This window comes from Citrus sinensis, chromosome 3 (genome assembly GCF_022201045.2).
Source record: "Citrus sinensis cultivar Valencia sweet orange chromosome 3, DVS_A1.0, whole genome shotgun sequence".
NCBI lineage: Eukaryota > Viridiplantae > Streptophyta > Magnoliopsida > Sapindales > Rutaceae > Citrus > Citrus sinensis.
The window spans coordinates 32,833,663-32,848,790 of NC_068558.1; the positions used below are offsets into that span (position 1 = coordinate 32,833,663).

Below are 15,128 nucleotides of genomic sequence, written 5' to 3' on the forward strand. Positions count from 1 at the left end.
ATCGAAAGCGGAAATCCAGATCCTGACAAACGAAAATCCGGTTGTTGGGCAGTAAGCTACTGAGCATAAGCGGAAATCCGAATGTGACAAAGTGGCAATCCGGATGTTCAAAAATTCAAAATTGTGGCTGTAACGGTAACATTAAGCAGAATTCCGGATGTCCATAACCGGTAATCTGGTTACGACCAAAATGTGCATAACGGCTAGTTTTTGAGCTCAAACTATATAAACTTAAAACCAATTCATTTTTGGTAATCCAAGCAAGCATAAACAAGTGCACACAACTTATATTGAGCTTCAAATTCGAAAATCTTCATAGATTAAATCTTCATTGAGCTATCTTTTGTAAATCCACTCTTAAAGAGAGTTTTTGTTGTAATTTTCATTTCTCATCAAATTGTGAGAGGACAAGTGTGAGAAACACTTGGAGTGAAGAGATTGGAGAGATAATCTCTTGTTGTAAAGGTTCATTGACACCTTGAAGTCAATTGTAAACGTTTGAAGCCTTGGAAAGGCTTGGATAGTGAAATCCTCAAGCCCGATGTGCTTGGAGGCGTGGACGTAGGCGGGGATTGCCGAACCACGTAAAAATCATTGAGTTTGCTTTCTCTTCCTTTGCTCTTTAATTATTGTGCTCTGATTGAACTTATTGCTTTCAATTTTTATTAAGACATTAGATTGCTTGTTGTGTGGATTTGCTAGGATAATTTTTAAAATTCCAATTCACCCCCCCTCTTGGGTTGCACACTTATATTTCAGGGATGACAAAAATCCCCACGGGAACGGGTACCTTCGGGGATTTTCCCCATTCGGGGAGGGTATGGGGATAATTTCAGACCCAATTTCTTATTCGGGGAAGGGACGGGAAAATTTTTTTACCCAATTTCTTATTCGGGGAGGGGACGGGGATGAGGTGGAATCCCCATCCCCTACCCATTTCCCCATTTTAATTTTTAATTTAATTTTTATTTTTTAAAATTACTAGTAAATAAATTATAAAATTTGAATTATAAAATTATAAGTATTGGTAAAAATAAAAATATCAAAATGTTTATATTATTAAACTTTTAGGCCTAATTAACTAATTAAGGTCCTAAATTTTTATTTAGGACATTAAAAAGACCGGACAGATTCTAGTAGCCCATAACTTTTGTTTTAATTTTAATATTCATTAAATATTTTAAACTTAAATCTATTTTTTATTTATCTTAAATCTATTATTTATTTATTTTTAGATGTTATAATTGCCCACAGCAAATCACAATTTTAATATCTAATCTAATCTAATATTTGCTCTTGATTTGCTTCGACTTAACTATTGTGCTGTAAAGGGAATAGTCCACATTTATAAAGTGCCCACACCACCATTGAAAAGTTAATTTTGAATTTTAAATTTGATTTTATTTCTAACAATTTTGTATTAGGCTATTAATTTGTTCATGATAGTTTGTATCTCTTGCATACTGCGTTACTTAGTAATTTAATGTATGTGACTTTTGTAATGAATATTAATGTAAGATACATTTCGAACTTTACTTTTATTTGAATTTTTTATTTTAATATGATTAACTCAAAATCTAAAATAAAAAAAATGTATTAGTTATTCGGGAATCAGGGACCCTCGAGGATCCCCTATTATTATTCGGGAAAGAAATAGGAATTCTCTTAAATAATTTTGACGGAGATAGGGAAGAGACGGGAACATAACAAAATATTAGGGATGAATATGGAGAGATTGATCCCTCCCCTCCCCTCCCCATTACCATCCTTGTCCACATGCTTCCAACATTGCGGCTAGAAGGTTATGCATATCAAAAAGCGATTTTGACTTTTCATCACCAACTACAGGAAAAATTCAACGCATCTAATAAGGCCGAAAACGGAACTATTGCAGAGCGCTGGTGGAGTCCACAAATTAACAAATTTCCTCCATTATTGTAGCCTAAAGACTTTTGAAGACTAGAAACCTGTTCCAAAATTTCAGCATCATTGAGATTGAGTAAAAACCGTCTTTCTCGGACGATTACGAAGCGATGGCTGTTGGAGAGCTCTTACTGTCTGCCTTCTTTCAGGTGTTGTTTGACAGATTGGCTTCTCGTGATTTGCTCAACTTTGTCCGTCAACTTCAAGGCGGGCTAGATTCCGAGCTCAAAAAGTGGGAAAACACTTTGATAATGATTCAGGCTGTGCTCAGTGATGCGGAGGAGAAGCAACTGACGGACAGGGCTGTGAAGATCTGGCTCGATGATCTCCGAGACTTGGCTTATGACGCTGAGGACATTCTTGATGAGTTTGCTACTGACGCTTTGAAGCAGGAGTCGATGGCAGAAAACTCGAACCACAGTCCTGCTTGTTTCAACTGTTTTAGTCCAAGTTCTGTCAAGTTTAATATCGACATGGATTCCAAGATTAAAAGTATCACTAGCCGGCTGGATGAACTATGTGCCAAAAGAATTGTACTTGGATTGCAATTGATTCCTGGAGGGATGTCAAATGCTTGGAAGCGAAGACCGCCGAGTTCAAGTGTGCCAACGGAACGTGTTGTCTACGGCAGAGATGAGGATAAGGCCAGAATACTTGAAATGGTATTAAGTGATGATCCAACTACCGATGCCAACTTTTGTGTAATACCAATTGTCGGCATGGCAGGGGCTGGAAAAACAACGCTTGCTCGGGAGGTCTACAATGACAGGGCTGTGCAAAATTTAAAGTTTGATGTGAAAGCATGGGTTTGTGTTTCTGATGATTTTGATGTTCTTAGCATTTCGAGAGCTCTTCTCGAGTCAATCACCTCCACAACTTGTGATCTCAAGACGTTGAATGAGGTGCAGGTCAAATTGAAAATTGCTGTGGATGGAAAAAGGTTCTTGCTAGTATTGGATGACGTTTGGAATGAGAACTACAACTTGTGGGAAATCCTCAAAGCTCCCTTCAGGGCTGGTGCACCAAATAGCAAAATCATCGTCACCACACGCCATTCAAATGTTGCGTCAACGATGGGATCCGTTGAACATTATAGTCTTAAGCTTCTGTCAGATGAAGATTGCTGGTCTGTTTTTGTGAAGCATGGCTTTGAGAGTAAAGATGCCGGTGCTCATCAATTTTCAGAATTATTTCGTAAGAAAATTGTTGCAAAGTGCGGAGGCTTACCGCTGGCAGCAAGCACTCTTGGCGGCCTTTTACGCACTAGGCACACAGAAGATGCGTGGGAGGATATATTGAGCAGCAAAATGTGGGATTTGCCTCAACAAACTGACATTCTCCCCGTGTTAAGGTTGAGTTACCATTATCTTCCTTCTCATTTGAAGAGATGTTTCACTTATTGTGCAATTTTTCCCAAAGATTATGAGTTCGAGAAGAATGAACTTGTTTTTCTGTGGATGGCTGAGGGTATGATTCAACAATCAAGGACAGATAAACTATTGGAAGATTTGGGCAATGAGTTTTTTTGTGATCTATTTTCTAGGTCACTTTTCCAACAATCAAGCAGAGATGTTCGTAAATTTGTAATGCACGATCTAGTGCATGATTTAGCTCAATTGGCTTCTGGAGATACAAGTTTCTGGTTGGAAGAGGTAAATAAGAAGTTAAGAACATTTGAAAGGATTCGTCATTTTTCTTATCCTTGTGCTTGGTATGAAGGAAAAAACAAATTTTACGGTTTGAATAAAGCCCCATGTCTGCGGACATTTTTGCCTCTAAATGTAAGAGGTCTTTCAACCGGTAATTATATAACCAACATGGTTCTTCTTGACTTGCTGCCAAAGCTGAAAAAGTTGAGGGTGCTATCTTTAGAAGGATACTGCATTGCTCATATACCAAATTCTATCAAGGATTTGAAACTTCTAAGGTACATCAATTTTTCTCGTACACTCATCGAAAGTTTACCTGAGTCAATAAGTTCACTGTTCAACTTGCAGTTTTTGCTGTTAAGAACCTGTCATCGTCTACAGAAGTTGCCTTCTAACATGAGAAATTTATTAAATTTGCATCATCTTGACATAGGGGGTTCAAGTTTAATAACAGAGATGCCATCGGGAATGAATAGGTTGAAATTTCTGCAGACGTTGTCTGATTTTATTGTGGGCAGGGGTATCGGATCTGGTTTGAAGGATTTGAGGAATTTAACTTTCCTTCGTGGAAAACTTTGTATTTCGAGATTAGAAAATGCGAATGATTCATGGGATGCAAGAGAAGCTTCATTGGGTGATAAGAAGGGTCTTGAAGAATTGTCATTAGGATGGGGTTCTCCATTTCACTCGAGAAATGAGATAGCAGAAGAAAAGGTACTTGACATGTTGCAACCACACACAAACATAAAGAAGCTTGAAATCACACGGTATAGTGGCAGAAAATTTCCAATATGGTTGGGGGACCCATCATTCTCTAACATGGTTGCTTTAAAATTGATAGGATGTGAAAATTGCACATCTTTACCTGCGGTGGGGAAGTTGGTTTCCCTGAAAGAGCTTACAATTCAACGAATACTCGTACTCAGAAGTATAGGGTCTGAAATTTGTGGAAAAGATTGCTCAACGCCTTTTCAATCCTTAGAGTCTCTATGCTTCAGTGATTTACCCGAATGCGAGTTCTGGGATACCGGCAACCAGACTGGGTATGTTGAAATATTCCCTCGCCTCGTTGAACTGTACATTTCGAGATGCCCAAAACTATCTGGAAAATTGCCCGACCATCTTCCTGCATTGGAGACCCTTGCTGTCGGTTATTGCAAAGAGCTGGTGGTTTCATTCTCAAGCTTTCCTTTGCTCCGCAAATTGGAAATCTCTAGATGCAAAGGGGTGGTGTGCAGCGCTCCGATTGACTCTAAGTTGACAAAGTCGATTACTATTTCAAACTGTTCATTAGACATTTATGGATGCAAAGGGATGGTGTACAATAGTCCACTTCACTCTAAATCACTGTCGACGCCTGTGACTATTTCAAATATTTTAGAGTTTGGAAAACTGCTAAAGCAAGGACTTCTGCCAGTAGAATTCCTGGGGATTGGTGATTCTCAAGATATTGGGTTTTGGAGGCCATGGTTTCAGAGTATAAATTATGGGGAGGAGGCAGTACAAGGGCTGCGGATTATCACCCTCCCTGAAGAGGTATCAATTGAAGAAAAGTGCATGAGTCTGGTTTCATTTACAGAGAGAAAATTTTTTCCCATCAATCGGCTTCATGTTAAAATTGAAAATAGTGGAGCTTTAAAATCCTTACTTGAGGGAATGATGTACAACTGTGCACAACTGAAATGTTTGAACATTGAAGGTTGTGATTCTCTAGAATTCATTGCAAGAGGCAAGCTGCCTTCATTTTTAGAAGGTATTGAAATACATGATTGTAAGAAATTGCAGTGTTTGGTAGTTGATGAAGAGGATGCTTCTGCTGCTTCTTCCTCATTATCTTCTTCATCAATGGCTCTCAAGCGGCTTGTTATTAGCGGCTGCTCAGAGCTCACCAATTTATCGTCAAGAAGTAGACAATTGTCAAAAGAGCTTGAATTTCTCAACATTGAGGACTGTCCAAAATTAGAGTCAATAGCTGAGAGCTTTCATGGTGACGGACGAGTTAAAAGGATTTTCATCTCTAATTGTGGAAACCTAAAATTCATACCGAAAGGCCTACAGAATCTTAACTGTCTTGAGGGAGTGACTATCTGGAACTGTCCAAGTCTTGTTTCTTTTCCAGAACGAGGGCTTCCCAGCACTGTTACAAATGTTTCTATTGTCAGCTGTGAGAAATTTAAAGCCCTACCCGAAGATTTGCACAAGCTCAACTACCTTCAACGTTTAGCAATCTGGGATTGTCCAAGTATTGTATCATTTCCTGAAGCAGGTTTTCCTACCAACCTAACATCACTTGTAATTGCTAATAGCAAAATGTACAAGGCAATTATCCAGTGGGGCTTGCACAGGCTTACATCTCTTCTAGACCTTTACATAAATGAAGGTGATAATGCTGAGTCTTTTCCAGATGAGAGGATGGGAATAATATTGCCCGCCTCTTTAACTGGATTGAGTATTTCAGGATTCCCAAATCTGAAATGCCTATCTGCAATGGGTTTTCAAAGCCTGGCCTCTCTTGAATTTCTGAGAATATCCAATTGCCCAAAGCTCAAATCCTTTCCAGAGGTAGGCCTGCCATCCTCACTTTTGCGCCTGCAAATTGAAGATTGTTCTTGGCTGAAAAAGCAGTGCAAAAGGGACAAAGGAAAAGATTGGTCCAAGATTGCTCACATCCCTTACGTTACGATAGATGGCAAATTCATCTTCGATTAAAAAGAGAAAGAATGAGCTCTGTTTAATCTCAGAACGAAGAATTAAAGAATTGCCTCCTTTGTTCCCTTGTCTTCTATAATCAGGTATGCCAATTCCTATTATCCAGATTACTAAAAACACATTGTTAAATTATAAACATATTTTTATTTTCAATTTCAAGATCAATCCTCTGCCTTCAACTGAAAATGGCACTAAAATATTTTCATTTTTACTTTTTTCAGGCACTATGATACGGCGATTTGACTTGATGATGCTGAAGGTATTTTATGGTAATGCACAAATGGTTGGTAAGTACCTGAAATTTTCAAGTGATTTTAATACTTGTTTCCATTTTCACTCATCAGAATTTTTTATGTATTTTATGCAATCGTACTTGTCAAATGAATTTTTAAGAACTTTTCCAACGATCAATTCAATTTGCTTCTAAGGATATAACATTGGTCTTAACTTATTTCAAGTTGCAGATATGATTCTATCTTTCTTCTGTTGATATTTCAGAGGCCAAGGTTGCTCACATTCCTTGAGTTGACATACAAGGAAGCATAAGGGAAGCTCTGAGACAATCCACATCAAAATGTTCACCCACTCTTTCACAGTTTGGTATGTACTACACTGCCTTCAAAATGGACTTTTCGAATCAAAGGGCAGAATGGTAATTATACGGGTTCAAAAGTCGGTTAAAAGTAAGTTCCAAAGCTTCTTATTTTGTCTGAAAAGGCTGACTAATTAATAAACCAATAAAATGTGCCAAGAAATATCCCTCTGTTGTGGATCGTCACTTTGCTTGATTCTTGTTTTTATTTAGTCTCAGTAATCTTGTAATTGCCATTATAAGCTTGTGAATATCGAACAATGGCTGCTTTTGCACCCATGGATGCAGGTCAATTTGACCAAACCATGTTAAATCTGTCACTTTGCTCTTTGTGCCTCTCATTTAAATTGTGTTTGCTGAGATTGATTGCTTTTGCGCAGTTTATTTCTGGTAAAAGCTCAGCAAAATAATCTCTATAGATTGGATCGACCTCAATTCATCGGGCTTGAGTTTTAGTCGTTTCTGGAGCGAGAGGAATTGACTTGCACATGTATCATGGCAACATTTGTTTAATTTGGATATTATTTGTTTTTATACAGGTTTTTAGTTTATTTTAGGTTCTCCGAGCAAAATTTTATCATAAATGTGATTACTTGGAAAATTCTAACACCAGTCTGTGCTTAAAATGAAATTGGGTCATCTTATAGCAATTTTACGACCAATCCAAAAAAATCCCCAACAAGAAATTCAAGGAAATCATATCAATTAGTGCAAGACTTGACTTTGAGAATCGAAGAATACGAAACTTTTAATCTCATATATGGTGTCCAAATTAAAGAAAATTTGAGGACCAGTTCGGGAAATCCCTAATAAAATTTTAGGGAGCTGGATAACTTGCACCCAAAAACCAAGTGAGTAGAATAATTTGAGAGTTTTGGATATGGTTATGTCTATAATAGTAATTTAGATTTTGAACAATTTTGTAATAAAACAAATTTAGTTACAGGTGGATCTAATGTGTGTTTTGGTAGATTAAAAAAAACTGCACCATTTTTTACAATCACATAATGCGAAAAATTACCAAAATCCCCTTTTTTTCTTACATTAATTTTTATATTAATTATATTTTATTGAAGTATCAAATGGTTGCTATAACATGCGAAATCTTTTAATGAGTTTTAAAACATAAAGTAAAAATATTAAATTTTAGCTAATAAGAGTAGCAATCTATAATCCATAGTGTACAAAATAGCTGGAATCTACCATATATATAAAGTAGAAGAATGGGAAACAAGAATATTTTATGTAGACAATTTTGATTTCTATTGGCTTGCATTTTTTACCTTCCTATTTTGTCCTTCATTTTAGTTGGGGTGCTAGAGATATCCTTGTGGATATGTACTGATTACCGTCGTTGCAGTGGTCCACACCAATCTTGCACCACATCAAAAAAGTGAGAGAGTAACTAAGAAAAGACCCAAAAATTCACTTTTTTTTTTGTAATTAAGTTGAATTTCTTGCACACTCTCACTTCGTTATCCAAAATTTTTAACTTCCTCCAATATTTTAATATTAGTTTATATTTAAATATATTTTTCTAATGAATATAAAAAGTTTTTAAAGATGATACAATGAATATGCCTTTTGAAGAAAAAAAATGGTAATAAAGAAATTATACAAAAATTTAGAAAACAAAAATTTTTTTAGGTGTTTCATGCATCTAAATGTGTTATAAATGTGCAAAAATAAATTGAAAGGATCTTTCACAAATCTTTTGATTTGAGAAGATGAAAATCTATAAATGACACTTGAATAAATCAGGTTTAAGAAAACAAAAAAATACTGTTTTTCCTAGTATATATGTATATAGCTTAAATTAGAATTTTTTTTCTTTTCACCCAATAGCTTTAAAATCTAAAAATCATTTTTTTATTAAAAAGAAAAGAGGTTGAATAGAGAGTGGAATTGGAAACTTGGTGGAATTGGAAAATTCTAAGTTTGAAGTTTTTGGGAGTGACAGAGAACGAACAGCTGAATAGCATTGGGCGCAAACAATTGGAGTGGCTTTGGCTTTTTGTAGGACTTCATTGTTCATGTTACTTATTCCACACCTGGCTTCTCATGGGTGGAATTTGTTGATTTTTACAACTCACTTCACTATTCACATGGAGCTTTAGCAACTTGGGACACATGGCTTTGACATGGGTTGAGTTTGTTGTAATGGCTTCTCGTGGGTGGAGTCCTTTCTGTAAGGAAAATGTTTAGTGTAGAGAAGAACGAGAGAAAGACGAGAGAAACAATGAAGAAAGGGGTAGAGAGAGAGAGCAAAATTCTTTCGTCTTTCTCTCGTGCTTCTCTCTCTCTAATTTCGTCTGAACTAAACATGGGAACTTTAAGAGTGAAATTTTGTTGCAGATTGACCTGGTCAAGGTTACTAGGAGTGGTCTTAAGTTCAGGAGCTAGTGTAATGTACAGAAAACTGTGGTATAACGGTAATAGACGAGGAAGAGGAAGAGACGAGGTTCAACTCACAAATGTAGCTTGATGACGGAGCAGCTGGCGGATTTTTATTTCTTATTACTCCCTCAAGTTTAATTAGTTTCACATATTCGTTTTTACGTTTGATCTTGGCACATGTTTAATTTTAAATAAATAGAGAACCAGAAAAGAGCAGATAATTAGGGCTGAGAGATCTACATGTACAATTAAAGACTCCTTAAAATAAATGATTTCAATACAAAAAGATAAGGTTTAGGAGATTATATTTACAATTGACAGTTTACTAAAGGACCGACTAAAAAAAAACAATAAAAAGAATTAACTTTCTATAAATTTTAGTAAGTTTACTTCTTCGATTCTTTTTTTCTTTAATTTTTTTATGAATAAACATTATTTTTATCATTTAGGAGAACGGACTATCTTTATTTTAAAGAATAAGAATGTCTGCCCAAAAAATGAAACTCAAACCCAAAGGTAAAGCACATTTGCCAACTGCCATTGAGAAAAAGGCGGTAGCAGAACAATATCAGCAAAATCATTAAATTAATTATTAATTGGTTTACAATAAGAGGGTGATGTTTCATCTTACAGAAGCAAGGGGCAAAGCCAATCCACCACTAGACTGGCAAATCAAACGAATACACAACTCTGCAACCACAGAAAAAATCTTAAAAATAGAGCAAACATAAGAAAAGATTTACATTCATTCAACTTTCAACCTAATGATATGTTATATGTAGCCCTCCAATCTCCTTTTCTTTCGGCTTTGCAAATTGTTTTTAGCCAAAATATACTTGGATCTGTCGGATCTGATGACACGAACACTTTTTAAGTGTTCATCTGTCTGCTTTTTAACTAATGATTATGTTATACGTATGGTGTTAATCTCATCATCGTTTAACTTTTTAATCGAATAATGATTAATGCTTCAACGTTCTACAATTCAGAAAGAATGACAATTCCATCCCTCCTTTCTTTTTTGCCCTGTTTTTCTTTTGGCATCACTTAGGTTTCTTGTAGATTTTTAGTACCTCATCTTATCAATGACTAAAAATGTTAAGTGAAGAATTATGCGGTTGAAGATAAAATAATAAAAACATAATAAAACTGGGCCAGTTAACGAGGTCCTTTTATGCCGACGCGACGTGATCGTGCAAGTATGAAATATTGTACTGAACATTGATGAGCCATTGTCCAAATCAATACTGGACCAGTTATTGAGGCTGGCATAGTCTCTATTAACAAGGACTAGCCCAAAGTATCACTCAATCTAGGCTTCAGCAGTTGCCATCCCAAATCCGATCAAGTGCTCTATCCTAAAACCAAGAGTGGACCTTCTAACATCCTTCAAAACTCTTATGAAACCTCTTTTTTTTTTTTTTTTTTCACAATTATTATTATTCTTATTTTAATACCAAAATACCCTTTTCTCATTAAATTTCATTTATAATTATTTTAGTTTATTCTAATTTAATTATTTTAAGGCGTTATTTGGTAATGAAGTGTTGTACAGTTGTTGTGAAAAAAGTTATAACTATAAAATAAAAATTAATAATATACAGTAAATATAATTTTTAAATAATAATTTTAACAAAATCAATAAAGATATACTACATTTTTCATCATACAAATTTAAAATCTATTTAACTTATCTTCAAAATTATGGTTGTTAGCATTTACTAAACATTTTAGTATTGTAAAAATTACAATTGTCCAATCTTAATCCCAAATAAAGACCTAAATTAGATAGAAGCGATGAGTTGCAAAACTATGTAAAGTTAAGTGGAGCTTCTCGATGGTTCCTCCAATCGCAGTCATGATAGCAAACGTTGAACTTGGAAAAACATAAGCTGCCGAACTCAATAAGCATTTGCTAAAGATAGTACATCAGGTAGTTTTAAAACAAGTTTTTTTTCTTTTTCTTTTTTCTTTTTGTCAATCTTCTTACCCATGAAACAAATCAATGTCTTACTCTTGGTCTTTTGGATAGATGAGTCACAAAAAAAAAAAAAAACAAAGCACTCGTTGATTTTTCAGATTTTAGAGAGATAGAAGCGATCGAAGAGTTTGTAGAGAAAATAAAAATATCCTGGGTGTGTTGAGTTTGAAGAGGGAGAAGCAGGTAGGCGAGTTTGTTCTTCAATAGCGGGGTGTCAATAGATGTACCGTAAGGCAAATAGATTGTCCCTTAAGCCCATTCAAACTCGGCCTATATCGTTTAGTTTAGCATTAAATCATAATATCGTTTTTTATTAGCATTAATTAATTTCTTTTAATTAATGATTATGTTATACGTATAGACTGTATAGTGTTACTCTCATCATCGTTTAACTTTTTTAATCCACTACTGATTAATGCTTCAACATATTATAATTTAGAGAGAATGACAATTCCATACCTCCTTTCTTTTTTTCCCTTTTTTTTTTTTTGGCATCACTTAGGTTTCTTGTAGATTTTTAGTACCACATTTTATCAATGACTAAAAATGTTAATTGAAAAATTATGCGGTTGACGGTAAAATATAGTTGGTTTATTGATAAACAAACTAATACATAAAAACGGGAGGTTGCTATGTTACAGCATCTGTAACATACACACCCAAAGCAAATAGCACAGATGCTGTGACTTAGTCAGCTCCCATAAAAACGTATTAACATTGGTCCAGTTAATGAGGTCCTTTCATGCCGGCGCAACATGATCGTGCAAATATGAAATTTTCACTGAACATTGGTGAGCCATGGTCCAAAACAATAACCGGACCAGTTAATGAGGCTGGCTTAGTATCTATAAACAAGGACTAGCCCCAGTATCAGTCAATCAAGGCTTCGGCAGTTGGCATCCCAAACCCAATCAAGTGCTCTATCCTAAAACTAAGAGTGGACCTTCTAACACCCCTTCAAAATTCTTATGAAACCTTTTTTTCCCAATTATTATTATTCTTATTTTAATACCAACATACCCTTTTCCTATTAAATTCCATTTACAATTATTTTAGTTTATTCCAATTTAATTATTTTAAGGCCTTATTTGGTAATGAGCTACTGTAATTTTTACGGCTACTATGAAAAAAACTGTAACTATAAAATAAAAGTTAATAATATACAATAAATATAATTTTTAAATAATGATTTTGACGAAATTAATAAAGATATACTGCGTTTTTTATCATACAAATATAAAATCAAATCAACTTAGTTTCTTAGCTATAATAGTTAATATTTATTAAATATTTTAGTACGGTAAAAATTACAGCTACCCAACATCAATTCCAAATAAATACTTAAATTAGATAGAGGCGATGAGTTTGCAAAACTATGTAAACTTAAGCGGAGCTTCTTGATGGTTCCTCCAATCGCGGTCATGATAGCAAATGTTGAACTTGGAAAAACATAAGCTGCCGAACTCAATAAGCATTTGGAATAGATAGTACATCATGTAGTTTTAAAACCAGTTTTTTTTTTTTTAACTTTTCTTACCGGTGAAACAAACCAATGTCTTACTTTTGGTCTTTTGGATAGATGAGTCAAAAAAAAAAAATCACTCGTTGATTTTTCAGATTTAGAGAGAGAGAGGAGCGATCGAAGAGTTTGTAGAGCAAATAAGAATACCCTAGGTGTGAAACGTGTAGATGAGTTTGTTCTTCAATAGCAGGGTATTAATAGCTGTATTGTAAGGCAAATAGATTGTCCCTTAAGCCCATTGAAACTCGGCCTATATCTAAGGAATAAGTGGACTTTAATTCTCAAGCTGATTTGGGGGACACTGGGCCAGGCTGGCTTCGTTTTGTTTTTTGTTTACTCTCGCAAATAAAATTACCAATTTAAGAGCATCTCCAAAAATTTTTTTAGATTTTACTCTTTAAATATCAATTTACTTAATAATATGATAAATAAGTGGATAGAAAAATACAATCTCCTCCAAAAGACTCATTAAATAAGAATAAGTTAACATTATTTTATTCAAATCTTTCCACTATTAAATTGAATTGCTATTATGTTTTTGAAAGGAAACATAAATGATAATTATTGCAGTCTTATCTTTTCAATAAATAATAATAAAATATTAACAGAAGAGAGAGAAACTCACTCGGTAATATTAAAGATTGAGAAACAAATCTTATTTGAAGAATCTAAATTAACGTATCTTTTGAAGTGTTTAATATTGATATGACTCTTCAAATAAGATATAGAATTTTATTTGAAAAGTATTTTGCAGATGCTCTAAAGTAAGGCTTTGGCTACCTTAGAGCTGTTCTAAAGTAAAGTAAGAATCACAGCCACATATACAAAATGATAAATATTAAAAAAATTATTATAACTTTGATCATATGGTTATAAAAAGTTGTTCTACCTTAAAGCAATTCCAATATAATCGAACTCAATCCCAATTAGTTATAAACGTAAAGTTTCACTAATGCGGTGTGTGTTTTCATGTGTCAAAATTATAATTATTAATTTACTTCTAAATATGTAACGCACTACGAGCGTAAACTATCGAAATCGTACCATTATTATAAATCTGTTCTAATCTATGAGGCTTTTAATTGAAAATATAATAGATTATATTGTAATTCAAAATAAAAACGTATAAATGTCAAATAATAAGTTAACATACGAGTGCGTCTTACACAAAATTTTCTCGGTGCACGCATTGCCAACTTGGAAAATCTACTCAACTAATACTTCCTTCTCTTTACTGTTGCATTGACTTTAGAAAGTTAATTTTAGGGGTCTTGTTACAATGCACCAGCTGCACCATCTAACAAGTTTTACATTGTCCTTAACCAATTATTCATTCATAATCGCTGATTCACTATATTATTTTTATGCATAACATGTTTTTGTAATACATATAGTAAATTATGTATACAACGAAAAAGTTATTATCAATTAAAAAAAAATTGCGGATGTACAGTGCAGCATGCTGCGCTATAATCACACTCTAAATTATTAAAATAATAGATAAATTAAAATATAAATAAAACGTACATTTTAAATAAAATATTTTATTTTTTAATATATTAAAATATATGTTTTACATACCTTTTAAATTATTTCTTATTTTAATAATTTAAAAAATCTTTCATTCAAAATCTATTCTATACATATATTAAGTTGGCCCATTTTGATAACATAATATTTACATGCATGAACTTGATCACTAACACATATACTACATGAGTCGCACCCGATGAAAATTCCATATGATATATATTCAAGTGATCCAGATCGATAGACAAATTAATTGTACCAACTACCATGTTACAGTTAAAATTGGAAAATAATATATAGTACATCTTCCTTTTATGTAGCAAAATAATATATATAGTACATTTTTTCCTTTACGTGGCCCTCATGACGTCAAGGTATAAATCATCATGTGACAGTGATTTAATGTGGACATCTAAGGGAAATTTACAAAAATGGCCATAAAAATTTTGCGTTTTTCAACTTTAACCCCCCAAAGTTTTTTCTATCATAACTAGCCAAATACCCTATATTTGGACTACATTACCCTCGTCACTTTCATCAAATTTACAAAGGCATGCCACTTGTTCAATTCCAGCAAAAGTAAATACAGATTTTCCTCAACAACTTAACAAACCTTCATCACTCTCAACAAACTTCATCATTCTCGATAAATCAATTGCATAATCGAATATATAATTATCAATGTGAGAGCTTCTTAAAATTAGTTTATGCTCTTATACAATGTAAACCTTTAATCTATTAATTTTATCAACTAAATTCGAAATTAAAGTGGGTTTTGTTGTAAATATTGTTATTTTTCATTTATAAAACAATGTGATTTGTTAA

General features: G+C 33.9%; 1 protein-coding gene across 5 annotated transcripts in view; it reads left to right on the forward strand.

Annotated features, from left to right (window-relative positions):
- Positions 1–1,895: 1,895 nt before the first annotated feature.
- Positions 1,896–15,128, forward strand: part of LOC102631444 (putative disease resistance RPP13-like protein 1) — a 42,961-nt gene continuing 29,728 nt past the window's right edge. Inside the window, exons 1-4 of one of the 5 annotated variants that reach the window (XM_025093392.2) lie at positions 1,919–6,364; positions 6,503–6,568; positions 6,780–6,964; positions 7,254–7,424. In XM_025093392.2, the coding sequence (XP_024949160.2) occupies positions 2,034–6,281 (4,248 nt within the window). In that variant the 5' untranslated portion in view covers positions 1,919–2,033 and the 3' untranslated portion in view covers positions 6,282–6,364; positions 6,503–6,568; positions 6,780–6,964; positions 7,254–7,424. Of the gene's footprint in view, positions 6,365–6,502; positions 6,569–6,745; positions 7,425–15,128 lie in introns of those variants that run through there. The other 4 variants (XM_006493037.4, XM_015525529.3, XM_052437154.1 and 1 more) reach the window with 4 other exon arrangements.